Consider the following 14128-nt stretch of genomic DNA (forward strand, 5'->3'; position numbering starts at 1 on the left):
GCAATGCTATTAAGACCCAATTAACACAATTCAATAGGTCTCCAAACACTGCAGCCACAGCTGAGTCACACACACCATCTCCAGCAGAAGTAGCAATATTAGCTAATAAAATGACAAAGACGTAAACAATAAAATATAGGTTAAACTGCATTTTACTCACCGAAACTGCTGACATTCTCAGCCCTAGAGCGAATTAAAACTTCTGAGTAATACGGCTGGACAGACTCGTCTTTCAGCGTTAGCTTCCTTAACGTTAGAAAAGGACTTATTGTTAGAGCTGCGACGCACAGATAACCTCTACAACAGAGCCATTGAACTCTTCCTCGTCGTCCAGCCATTGTGGGTTGAAAAAACAACTATTAAATATTATACCAAAGTGTTTTAGCTTGCGCTAGTAGCTATAGATGCGGTTTGCTAGCACTGACCAGCACGCTCTCTAACCATCCAATTAAATGACATGAAAATGTTGATGGCCCTGGTCTCGCCAACTCGAAATCTGATTGGTTAATTGTTGATTCTTAATTGGGCTGAAATCTGATTGGATAAAAGCTCTAACATAAACAGACTGTATTGGAAGCAGCGTAAACAAGAGGAAAAGAGATGAGGTGACGAGAACAGACTATTGGGAACAATTTAATACATACAGTATTCATGGAGAAAAAAAGATACATAAAAAAATATAATAATGACAGAGTTTGAGCCAGCAGAGAAGGCCTTGCTGGCCCTGACAGCTCCTCTCTTTCCAAAACAATCATCTCATACATATATTCTGGCTACTGTGATCATGATATAATCTTAATTCACAATTACTGGTCTTGTCATCACCTTTTTAGAGTAATGCTGAGACCGACAGAGTGGTCAGTCTGAAGACACTGTGTCTGAGATTAGAGGGTAAAACATGAAGCTTATTTAATATTCTTCAATGGTGCTTCATTGTTATGGTCACATTAAAATAAATTACGTAATTGGAAAATAATGAAGCTGAGGTTTGTTGGCGACAGAGCTGGATATTGTCTGTTTTTCCTCTGCAACCCAGTCACTGGAGATAATAATCTAACAGTAGGAGACTTGGATCAATAAAACAAGTTGGTTTAACTGAAAACCAGATTTACTGCATCTCTGTATACATTTAAGACTTTAATTAGGCATAATTTAAGACTGCTCTGCTCACAAGGGGTTACTTTTACAGTTTAACCTTTTAATTAAATTGAATTAATCATGTTAACTGCTCTCAGTGCTGCCATGCAGTTTCACTGTGGTGAGACATGTGGGGATGCCAAGAAAAAGGTCATGAAACTAAAGGTTTCTGAACCAGCAGAGTCTGTGTGATGTTGTGTGTCTTGTCAGATTATACTGAATCCATGCTTGCTCCTGCACCAGTCAAAGATGACGTGTATACATTAGCTTGTTTAAAATCGAGAACTAGGTTTGTGTCATGCACCAGAGCTGAAAATATTAGATTATAAGGATGTGGTCTCTGGAGGCTTTGAAGAGTGCTGGACTGGTGAGTGTTGTGTCAATGCAACATTATAGTTTGTTGTATTATATTTGTGATATCAACCCTTTTTACTCTTCTCTGTGCTGCAGCCATTTTTCTATGCTTGCAAGTCAAACATGACTCAACCATCAGTTATTACATTCTATGTCCAGCAGGGGGGAGAATAACTGTAAGTTTGAACAGGTCAATACAGCTGTGGTGTTTTAAGTTTTTACAGTATTTATCTATAGATAAGTAGATAGAAAAGCAAAGTCTAAACTCACAGCAAGTGATTTATACATCAAGCACAAGAAAGTTGCACTCACTTCACACCACACAATCAACGATCCTGTATTCCTCATCAGCCTCAGCAGTGATGGATTCAACCACATCAGAAAATTTGTCCCTCAGTGTCCTTGGGTTTGGAGCTGAGTCATTTACGCTGGTCTGCCAAAACTCTAAAGAGCTAAAACTCTAAAGGCAATCCTCTTAAAAAGTCAGAGCCATTTGTCCAAAATCATTTAAAACAATTAGGTCATTTTTTTGGTAGTGCACCATATCTCCATCATAGGTTTCTACCATCACTATAATCACCCCCATACAGTGTAGATAGAGGGTTAATTCAACACTCTTTGTATTCTCTTCCCATATAGATTGTTGGGGAGCTCATATGTGTCAAATGTAGCTTTTTTTCTTTTTCTTTTTTTTTTTTAAAATGTAATCTGTCATATACAACTGCTCCATAACCCTTCTGTAACCGTCATGATGCCACAGACTGTACATTATTTTCATGGAAGCTGCTCAAGAGCTTGGTAAAGCTCAGGTGTATAGAAATGTAGCAATGACTCAGACTTCTCTTTTTTTAATTTATTTATTGTATATATCTTCAATGCCAAAGGTATTCCTAATATTTCCGACAGCAGCTGAAGGCAGCAGTGTTGAGTTCACGCCCCTCGAAATCCCGCCTCCCACAAAAACTGTAAATATGCGGGGTATGTGGCGTTTCAGCGTCAGTGTAGTAGAAGTCTGTTGGTGCGTTTGGATACACAGTTAGCGCAGTCAGCTGGACATTACCTACTTTCTGAAAACCTGCGTTTAAGGTAACTTTTTTTTCATTCAAACACGTTGCACTGAAACTTATTCATGCATATTTCAGACTGGTTTATTGAAACTACGCAGACGTTATAATTTTGTTAATATAATACACGTTATTTGTGTTGGTGCCTACATTCGGTTTATTGAATGTAGAGTTTTGTTTAGATGTATATAAGCCAGGTTTAGAGCAACTTTTGCACCATATCTTCGTCGCATGTTGAAAATGATTATTCTTACTTTTTCACTGAATGCGGTTACAGTGTTGGTGAGTTGAAAGGTGCAGTCAGGTCCAGGATTATTCAGTACTCGAACTTCGACAATAACAACCTTTCATGAGCTGCTATCCAAGCCTACATTATTAGCTAACTTATTATTAGGCCAATTATCTACACGTGTCCAGGAAAATGTAGGGCAGCATGAAAACATACTAGTCTGAATTATACAACCTGTAATATTACAACCAACCAACTACTATATATACTATATACTATAGTTATAACTAACCAATAATAAATCATTAACCCATTGTGTATGCCCAACTGACATGTTGTGTTTACAGTTTTGTAAAATATTCTGTAGCATCAGGAAAACAGAATTGAACCCATTGGCTAGTAAGAAATGTGGTCAAATTTCAAGCCAATTAAAGACACTGACAGTATGTAGCTAATTACCAGTGGTAGATATGGTATAGCCGCCACTGTTGAGGTTGTCAAGGGTCAGAGAATTCACAGTGTGTACAGACAAAAGTCCTCTGTAAAGATTATGTAAGTGGAAAAAATCAGAGAAAACAACAAAGACTTTTTCATTGGACTTCAATTAAATTCCAGATATAAGCTAGTTTGAAGGCAGCAATGTATTCCAGAGTTTCCACATTAAAAAGGTTAAGCGAATCACCCTGCATTTAAGAGTTCAGCAATAATAAAATTTCATTAGTCTTGGTTCAGTGGAATGCTTCAGGGTCCAAGGATGATCTCAAAGCTGTTTCAGATTTTTTCAGGGTGCAAACAATGAACACTGAATAAAATGTGCAAAATTTAAAGACACTGAGCAGCAGCACAAATGTTAGTCTTTATCAGTCAGTTTAACAGTTTCATTAATGAATCCTTAATCTTAATAAGGCTATTACCACTGACCTCTGTGAAACTTTAAAATGACTGTGGTTATCTGTGCAGTTAAACTAAATTAAAATGAAATTAAAGCACATCAGCTGATTTCTTGGTCTGTACACTTAAACCTTACTTTCTCATTATACTCAGCCCCTGTGGGAACTTTAAGGGTAATGTTAGTGGTCTTTTGATCCCCTCTCGTGTTTGGACCTGTCCTGCAGTCTCTAATCCAGCTGGGAGGAGGACCAAGCGACTGACGAGATTAATAGTCTATACCACTAAGTGTTTTTTTTTTCTTTTTTTCACTTAATTAAGAATCACAGAGCTTTTTAATTTAAATCTCCAAAGTATGATATCACAGCTGCTTTGCTTTGTGGTGACACACAAGGAAAACAGAGCATCTTAAAATATTACATTTGTCTCATATCGAAGCTCAAAGACACCCTCTTGACAGATTTTTCAAGGGGAGTGAGTCTGTAATTACAGACAGATGCACATGTGAGTCAGGGAGTGACTGGGTGCGTTATGTGGGCTCTGTGTTGTAACAACAGAGTTTACTTCACACTTACATTTATTCTTTGCTGTATGTGTTTACATACTACAGCCACGGCCTGTCAGGCAGTAGACAACAAAAGCCCTGAGGCACGGCGCCCCCAAAACATTCCTCTGGGTATTAGTCTAGCCTGTTGTTTAGGCTGACCTCTTTTGCATTGTGTTTTTTTTTTTTTTTTCATAGCAGCAGTTGCGGCCTTGGACAGTGGTTTTCAATTCAAACATGTGCTCCTGTGATTAAATATCCAGCAATACCGGTTCTTAGAGGTTGATGTAGATAGTACTGTACAGAGTGAGCAACTGTCCTCTCAGTCAAAAACGACAGTCGATGTACATCTGAGCATGGCGTTTACTCCCAGTAGAGCTTATCAGGTGCTATAATTATGTTTACACACAGTGCGTGAATATAAAGATGGGTGTTGCTGAAATACATTCATGCTCAATTTCACAGTCATCCCTCCTTGGGGAATAGGACTGAGGAAAGTGCTTTGTTTTCAACGTTCAGATGAAGATATATCAGAACAAGCAGCGGAGAAACAGACAACAAGTAATTAATCCTGCCTCAGACGCTTCACCGTCTCACATCTTCTCTCCATCTCCTGTTAGGACCACACACAATGCCAAACTGGGGAGGAGGCAACAAATGTGCAGCGTGCCGTGGGACAGTTTACCATGCAGAGGAAGTGCAGTGTGACGGAAAGAGTTTCCACAAATGCTGTTTCCTGTGCAGTAAGTGTTGTTGTTTAGATGAAACTGCACTGTCTGGACTCAGATTAAGTGTGAAAGACAGTATTTGTGGTTCTGCACGATTTAGCCTATGAACTACATACATCACTGTTTTCCCATCAATACGTTTTCCACACTTGCCAGTGAAATACGTTTTTTTTGTCCGACCTGATCAGCAGCTGTATAATGCCTTCAGTGGCTTCTGAGGAAGTCTAAAAAACCCAACCCTGGTGATATCACCAGTGTCATCTCAGATTAGGTTTGGAGACTACACACAACAGAAAACCTGTTATGAAGACCAAGGCATTTGACAGCCGTGGAAGATTGAATGAAGAGACGCTATTAAGATGCATTATGGGGAGCGTAGGATCCTCCTTTGGCATCATACTACAGACTAAAAGGCGAGATATCTCAGCCTCTGCTGCATCGACTTTGACCTCTCTTTTGTTAATGTGCCTCTTGTGAGTCCAAACTTAATGATAGAGATGCACAGATACACTGAGTCAGTATCTGTGCCACTATTGACCTCATTAAGCAGCTCACGTACAGGCCAGGTGTGACTGATTCACGGATTCTTTGTTTATGTGAACATAAAATTCAAATTCTGGGTTTAAGCTCTCAGTTACATTTACTGACTTATACAGTACTGCTGACTCAGCTCAGAGGATCCCATAAACTGTCTAGAACAAAAGATGTATGAGCCTCTAGTTTCTTTATATAAAATTGATCCTCTTCAGGTGCATGCAGTGAGGTAGTGTTACACATATTTTAATGCAACAAAGAAAGTCCTGGTATTAGATCTGTACTATACAGAGATTAGGTTTTGGAGTGGGCATGAGGAGAGGAAAAAGGTGTGCCGGTGCATCATTTCATTCTTGTCAAGTGATACTTCTGACAGAGACTGATTTAAAAGCTCTTATTGAAGGAAACTAAAAGAATCTGAGATTTAAGATTTGACAGCTGAAAAGCACTCTGTCATCAGAGAGAGGCAAACCTGGCAAACAAACATTTAGAAAGCTTGAGCATTGTGAAGAGTAATTGAACTTTTTGAATTGAAAAGGTCACTAAAGGTTGATACATGAGAGCCAGCTCTTACGCATCATATGTCTGGGTTTCCCCTTTAGCACTTAGGCAAATGTAATTTTTTTTTTCTCTCAGGCAGCTCAGACACTTTCACGTTGCCAGTAGTCTTAACTGTAATAATGTTAATGTAAGACCTGCCAAGAGCAGATATTGCATCAACCTACATGTGTTATTTGTATATTTAATGTTATGTCATTGTTTCAAGCTGTAATGGGCCATGAGATCATTTCTAGAAACCAATACAGGGATGAGAGAGAAGAAAGCTTGGTGAACTCTGTTTCACCTCTCCACAGCTCTTCAGAGAGCGCGCACTGACATTTCTCTCACTGGTCATCGGTTGATGAGTTCACACTGCATTATTGTCAGTGTGCTGGATGAGTGGGCGGCCTGTCCTGCTCCTGAACCATCCCTGAAATGTCAGAGAAGATGTTCCAGTGAGGACCTCGCATGGAGAACAGGATTACACTGACGCTTTCATTTAGCCGCTATCAAGAGGAGACCAAAGCGATTTGAACCACAAAAGATGAGTTTATTTTTTCCAGCGGTCCTTTTACAAAGGCTGCTTTGTCTTCCAGTCCCACTGAGGAGATGATGAACATGGGGACTTGGTGTCCTTGGCTCTCCTTCGCCCTTTCCTCCAGTTTCCCAGTTTGACATCGTCTGACATTCACCACTTTTCATTTCTGTGGATGAAAGACAGCTATAGACAGAAAAGTCACAGAGTTGAAACTGAGCCTCATATGACTTCACTTACTGTGGCTTTGTCTTTGTTATCTGTTAATACTCGATGTCAATGGCAACGCAAAATTAATGATGTTACTGTGTTAGAGGAGAACTGGAGATACTCTTGACAAAAACTCAGAGAAAACAAGACAACTGCAACAAAGCTGCTGAAGGAAACATGGAGGATTTAGGGGCCATTTGACTGAAATCTCCTAACAAGCTCACAAAAGCTTTCATTTCGAAAGCATTGGCCACGAGATCAGAGAGACGCGAGTGGAGACATTCTTCCATCCAGTCGTGTGAAATCTTAAACCAGTTTCAGATGGTCACACAGTGCAGACCACTGTGTGAAGAATTTGGGTAATCCCTGCGACCAGCATTTGTGTGCAGTGTGCAAATTAGGCAGCTGCAGTTCTTTCTCAGATAATGCACTCTGCTAAAAATGGGTTTTCCAACATGCTACTGTATGCAGTTGGAGTTTAAACATGAATAAATCCAATTCTGACGTCGGGAAAAGAAGTTATGATGATGAAAAGCTGGATAAAGAAAATATAGTCCCACTGCTGAATGCTGTTTCCCTCTCTGCATATTAATATTTTTGATTTAAATCATGTGCACATGGAGTTGGAGCAAAAGGAATGTGACAAAGAAATCCCAAAGGCTTGTCAAAACATCACACTGAGGAAAAGAAGAGAAAAGATGGCGATGACAGACACAAAACGATGATACTTGTTGCGTTTGAGATGAAAAATGACAGATGGCATCTCCCCAAATATCTCTTCCCTGGTAGGATTAAATCTCTTGCTGCTCATTAGCAAGACAGTTCACATTAACAAGATGTATGTATGGGACTAGCACAGCCAAAACTTTCTAAAGATATGTTTTTTGGGCTCACTGCTGAAAACTTGCAGTTGAATTATCTGAAACAGTTGAAATACTGACAGAAAGAAGTGGAAGTTTAGATACAATTACTGAAATAGCACTTAAAACTGAAGGGCTGAGAGATGTTTGAGTTGCAGTGTAAACACGGGATGAAGTTAAAGTGTTAAATTGAGCTAGAAGAGTCAGTTGTAGTGCCATTCACACACTTTCTGTCTGACATTTCAAGTGCAAAATTTTCAGCAGCAAGCATATGTACTGTGTTAACTCTGTCTGTGTGTCCACAGTGGTCTGCAGGAAAGGCTTAGACAGCACCACACTGGCCATTCACGACCAGGAGATCTACTGCAAGTCATGCTATGGGAAGAAGTACGGCCCCAAAGGCTATGGCTACGGACAGGGAGCGGGAACGCTCAACATGGACCGAGGAGAGCGACTGGGAATCAAACCTGAAGAGTAAGCTGGGCTGAGTGTGACATCATCTATTTCAAGGCTTTAAGATGATTATATACAGTACAAGGGTGCACTATATCTCTCCAGTCACTGTTGATGGATGTGGATGTGGTCATTCAGTCCATCATTATTCTAGATGCTGTGCTGACATCCATCCCATCCTTGCAATGTTGCCATGTGATGGGATGATAGTGGATAAATATGTGCAAATGTAGATACAGTTTAATAGTAGAAATATCACAGTGATGCCAGTAACCACAAAACTACTTAAACTCAGTTTTATAGATTTAGAAAAACAAATGATGTCTTGTAATGTCTAAATAAAGGATCATTCATCAGACTTAATTGCATAAGTGGTTGCAGTGAGGTTGAGAAGGTCAGTGAGTTCAGTGGCACATTGTGTATAATGATGCATAGCAGCTGACTGACAGTGTCTCCAAACAGCATGTAGTCATGCTGCTGAACTTGAGTTAGTTCCTCAGTACATAAATTTGAAAAGAAAATTGCAAAATGCAACATGATCAACATGAGTCAGATATATCTTATGTGCGTGGATGAAAGGTGGTTAGAGCCACTCCTGTGTGGCCTAGTTGTTTGAGAGATGGTAACTAAATGCTCAAAGGTTTTGGTTCTGGAGCAAAGGCTGTAGAAGTGTACCAGGTCTCTGTAAGGATTACCAGATGGGAGAATAACCTAAATGGCTACAAACGTCAGTAATAAAATATTATGACATTACCGATGTTCGCACACTAGTCGGATGTCAGTTACAGTAAGAAGGACATCACTGGACATTTCAGCAGGCAAGACACACAAGGCTCAAGTCCTCCAGGTTAAATATGTCAAACCTTTTCTGTTTCTTTGTGGCTGAACCACAAAGCTGTGAGAGAGGAGAGAAACCTTGACAGGAGTACTGGCAGTCTGCCACTAGATCAGATCCAGCTTGGCTGCAGCAGTTCCCAGCTGGTTTGGTAGACAGTGTAGATCCAGGAGGAGAGAAGTCAACGCTGAGGTTTGAAACTCAGGGTAATGATTGAAGAGAGTAATACACCATCTATGCCCTCCGCCTGTTGGAAGGCATCGATGATGTATTAACCTCTTCTTCCAGCCTGCTGAATGGGACGAGTCTACTTTCTGGGCACTTAAAATGTTAAATTACACCCACCTCTGAGACCCTGAAACCAAAAACAAACAGGAAAACATAGTCTGCCCCCCCACCACCACCTCCACCACCTCCACACACACACACACACACTTGGACCCAGAGTGTTTACTCCTGCCCCAGACGTCAGGTGATTATTGTTATGAAAGAGTTTATTATATAACCAGCAGGACCCAGCTCACCCTCCTCTCTGTCCTTGGCCACAAAGGGCTTCATTCAGGGGCCACTGGGGCTGGCAGTCACTCTTCGATAAGCAGCGCTCCAGGGCCCCAGGGTGCCCTGCTCCCTTTCCCACCACTGGCTGAGGACAAGAGGAGGAGCATGTGACAGTTTTATTTCTGGCCTGTTTGTCTTTTTAGAATATTCTGCCAATAATTAATCAAGAAGTTTGTCGCAGTCGATATTCATAAAGCATGAGATAATGACATGATATTCTAGCACAGGATGAACTTTGAAAAGACTTACCAGTGTTTTGCCTGTGTTATTTTTATTGTTGAGAGCTGTCAAAATTTAATATTAATGTTTTGTCCCCAGGACACAGACTCACAGACCCACCACCAACCCCAACCCGTCCAAATTCGCCCAGAAGTTTGGAGGTTCAGAGAAATGCGCCCGGTGCGGAGACTCTGTCTATGCAGCTGAGAAGATCATGGGTGCAGGAAAGGTAAGAGATTTATCTCAAGTATCTTCTCGAGTATCTATAATCAATGCTCTATTACATTTAAATACTTTACATCAACAGCAGATCAAGGTGGAATTATGCTTCTATTTATACTTGTTTTGGCTGCATGTAAGCAAACTATTCAACTGATCATAATCATACTCATTTACAGCATAGTAAATACATGTTGCAGAGTAAAAAAGCACTTTGATAACATACACTGTCAGCAGATAACTGGACATCTAGTTTAGCCTATTTCACTCGTTCAGCCAAGCTGCAAAAGTTATGACTATTGGCTCAGGTGAGGATTCATGGGTCGTCATGACAACACTGGGAGAGTGTTCCTGGGAATCTGATCTTAAACCGCTGACTTAAAGGATGTGTTCCTCTGATTTAAGCTGCAGTGTGAACTTAATGAGGTTATATTTGAACTTTCTAATGTGGAATGTGCATTGAACTTTACAGAACTATCATTACAGACTGATTTAGCATCAACAGCCCCAGCAGAAATCAGACCTTAGTCAAACCTCTAACCCAGGCTGCGTTGGCTCCTTGAACGCCACAGTCTACATCACGAACCACAGGGGTGAAACTTGTTTGACTGGACTGAGCGCACGTGGTTTTTACAGAGCTGAACCATATGCAGGAGATTTGGTGTGGTCTCTGCTAATGAGAGAACACAAATCCTGTTTTTGTGATTGAAGCCATTCCATAAAGTTTGGATGGGAGCTTCCTGACAGCTGGTGTTAATCTGCGTTGGACACTGGGGTCGTGGCAGATGTTGTTGACACACAGCTTTACAGTAGATGAAGTCATGAAGCTCACACTGCGGAGAGATCTGTCGACAGGTAGTAGTAGTAGTAGTTTGTCTCGTAGAAACCTGTCCGTGGAGGAGCAAAGATTTGCGTTATGAGGATTTCTGTTTCCTACAACAATGGGAGTGGACCATTTCCTGTCGCTGATCGCATGTGGATTCACACATGAGCTTATTTATGGGAGGTGATGTCATTGGGCGGGTAGCTGTTAATGTGTTTCTTAATGGGACAAAATCTATTTGAGGCTCCACTCACAAGCTCAAGCATAACCTGTAATTTTCTGACTAATGAAGACATTAAGAAATGCCCCCGGCTGTGGGAAAACTGAGCTGCTTTGATGGGATACAATGAAGGAAATGAAACCTGATCCAAGAAACATCTGCAACACGCTTTTTGTTGGAGAGTTTTGTTTCAGCCAACAATTTAAGGTTGATCTAGCATAAAAGCATGAAGACAGACTTGAACAGCTGCCAGTGCAGGTATAAAATTAAAATTCTTTCTATTCACAGCCGTGGCATAAGAACTGTTTCCGCTGTGCAAAATGTGGCAAGAGCCTGGAGTCGACCACCCAGACCGAGAAAGACGGAGAAATCTACTGCAAAGGTGAGATGAAACTGAATCTGCGTCGTGTTTCATTACATCACTACAACAGAATGTTTCTGCCGCAGCTTCGATTTCCACATGAATTACTGCCATTAGTAAGGTTTCACAGAGAGCCAGTAATAATACAGTGTAAAATAACATTTGCTTTAGCCAACACATGCACTGGCAAAACTGGAGTAGAATAAATCAACCACGCAACACTTGCATAGTGGTGCAGTTAATCCGCTGCAGAGTGATCCAGCAGCAACAAATTTTCTCACTTGAAACAGATAAACATCCATTAATGTGTAATGCATTCAGTATGCTGTTTAGTCACTGACATAATGGTGCTAAATTCAGAGCATTTGGGTTCTAGTGACACCTTAACTACACAGTATGTCTGGAAAAATGAAAATGGTGCTGTTCATATGGAGGGAAAATGTGACCATGTATGGATACAAGAAGACAGTGTTGATATCTGACATGTGAGAGCTCAGTTTAATTACAAACCGTAGTCTGATGGAGTGATGCTCATGTGCTCATATGAACAGAGGGTAAGATACTGCAGGGAATGTGTTGAAATCTGTCACACTTTCCTGAAGCTGCAGAAACTGGAATCAGCTCCATGTTCCCAAATCTCAAAGCAGGAAGACTGACTGCTCTCCCTGAACTCTGAAAACAAGTTAGGTTCAAAGTCTGTTGAGTCCATGTGATATTATTTAGAGATAGATAACTTTGTTGGATTACCATGAAATCTGCCACACATTCATGCTCCATAGAGTGAATTACACCACCAGTGATAAACCCTCAACATTTCATCCAGCATCATGCCAGTGTTTCAGTTTGTCCAGTTCTTTGGTTCATGACCAAGTACTGTACTGCATGTGAAGTGCTTATTAGAAAATGGTAGCATGCTAACATGCTAAACTTGAACAGGGTTAACATTATAAATATTTGGCTTCACCATGGTTAGCATTGTTATTTTAGGCATGCAACATGAAAGAAAGACTTGATCAGTTCACTGTTAGATTTACATAGATTTTACTATCTGTCCTGTTAGTACCTGTCACTGTCAAACTGAGGGCACCTGCTCATAAAAATGATTATTATTAGTTATTCATAAATAGTGATAATGTAAAAGAGCCAGAAAGGTTCCACAGCATTACACAGAGAACAGGTCTTAAAGCTCAGCAGCTATTGGCAGTTGATATGATTATATCAGCAAAAAGAAAACTGGATGGACTGGCTCTTATGTAACGACTCCTTTAAATGAAACACATACACTGACATGTATTTACTGCCATCTGGTATGAGGTTTATTCTACGTCTGTTGGTTTGGCTGGGTGACACTGGCCTTGTCCGACTAACAGAGCTGCTTACTGTCCACCAGACTCCAGTGGGCAGAAACATGTGCAGTCTGACCTCAGCAGTGATTTCTCTCTCCTCATCAGCACAATGAGGCAGGATGGTTCAACTAAAGTGAATACACATACTGATACTCACAGGCATAAACACACACACACACACACAGAGCCATCAGCAGATAGATGTTTGCTGAATGTCATAATGAAACCTTGTACTGATGAGCAAGAATGTTGCATCCTGGCTCTAAACCCAAACAGGCCAAACTCTGCTGCTGCTATCAATCAGTGGTTTTGTCTCAGATGGCTCCCTGAGACATCCTGACTCTGCCCGAGCAACAGCTGGATATTGTTTCTCTCATCATGAACATTTTGAAGACAGATGTGCACAGCAGACCTGAGAGAGCCTCCAAACACTTTTGAACATTTTTTCTAAAAAACAAACCAGGAGTAGTTTGGAGAGAAGACGTCAGAAATTCTGCACCTTGTCGTCCGACCACAACCTGAGCTGTGAGCTTACTGTAAACTTAACATGTTGATGTGAGATAAACAGCCCAGAGTGGTGGAGCGGGGAAACTGGATTTCTATCTACACACACACACACACAGATGATGTCATTCAGGAGGAAAAACACAGTTCTATATCATAAGAATCCTGGGAGCCTATCCCAGCTGTCATTAGGCGAGAGGCGGGGTACACCCTGTACGAATCGCCAGTCTATCACAGCGCCTATATCATAAGAATGATGGGAGAATTCCATTTAGCTGCTTCAGTTAACAGATCCTGGTGTCACACTGTGAGGAGTTAGTGGGGCACTTGAATAGAACAGAGCCATTGTTTCCTGCTGTGATAAGTTCAATGTCATTGGCAGCAGACTCTGGCTAACTACTGGGTGTGAATGTGACTGATTAAAGATTTAAAGGGACATTTCAACCAAAACAGAGTAAAGCTTACTGTCCCTCTTACCTGTAGAGCTTCTTGTGTATACATCAAAGTAGTGTCAAAGATATTCTATCACCTGTGGCTCATCTCATTCCACTGGATCTCAGCAGTTCGTGGTGCTCCATGTGCCAAAATCAATCTGAAAGTCAACATCTGAAGTACAGCAACCTCTTAGTGAAGTTTAAAGCTCTTAAGTTACTGAATCTATCAAACCTGTGTCTGCATCTAAGATCTCTAATACTAAACCTTTCCTTTCTTTTTCTCTCCGCAGCGTGCTACGCCAAGAACTTCGGGCCCAAAGGGTTTGGTTACGGCCAAGGAGCTGGTGCTCTGGTTCACGCTCAGTGATGTCCGAACCGGATCACTCAGAACCGTCTCACCTTTATACATTCCTCTGTCCTACATGAACATTAATGTTTGCAGGCTCTTTACTGGTGTTTTCTACCTTCGACGCTTTGACGCTGACATAGGTGCTCATGATACAAATAAAAAAAAACATTTACAAACCAAACCA

At 40.9% G+C, this 14128-nt stretch overlaps 1 protein-coding gene across 1 annotated transcript; it reads left to right on the top strand.

Moving 5' to 3' along the window:
* Positions 1–2448: 2448 nt before the first annotated feature.
* Positions 2449–14125, top strand: csrp2 (cysteine and glycine-rich protein 2). Its single transcript, XM_018697102.2, has 6 exons — positions 2449–2577; positions 4837–4959; positions 7929–8097; positions 9788–9917; positions 11239–11332; positions 13886–14125. The coding sequence occupies exons 2-6, from the start codon at positions 4848–4850 to the stop codon at positions 13960–13962; spliced, it is 582 nt and encodes a 193-aa protein (XP_018552618.1). The 5' UTR covers positions 2449–2577; positions 4837–4847; the 3' UTR covers positions 13963–14125.
* The last annotated feature ends 3 nt before the right edge of the window (positions 14126–14128 follow it).

The sequence above is a fragment of the Lates calcarifer genome, linkage group LG18 (genome assembly GCF_001640805.2).
Source record: "Lates calcarifer isolate ASB-BC8 linkage group LG18, TLL_Latcal_v3, whole genome shotgun sequence".
In the NCBI taxonomy this organism is placed as follows: domain Eukaryota; kingdom Metazoa; phylum Chordata; class Actinopteri; family Centropomidae; genus Lates; species Lates calcarifer.

Bases quoted from the DNA above. Each gene is read 5' to 3' on its own strand.
- csrp2 (XM_018697102.2), top strand. From the start codon at position 4,848: ATGCCAAACTGGGGAGGAGGCAACAAATGTGCAGCGTGCCGTGGGACA. The intron at 4,960-7,928 runs GTAAGTGTTGTT...GTGTGTCCACAG, and splicing joins CAAATGCTGTTTCCTGTGCA to TGGTCTGCAGGAAAGGCTTA. The intron at 9,918-11,238 runs GTAAGAGATTTA...TTCTATTCACAG, and splicing joins AGATCATGGGTGCAGGAAAG to CCGTGGCATAAGAACTGTTT.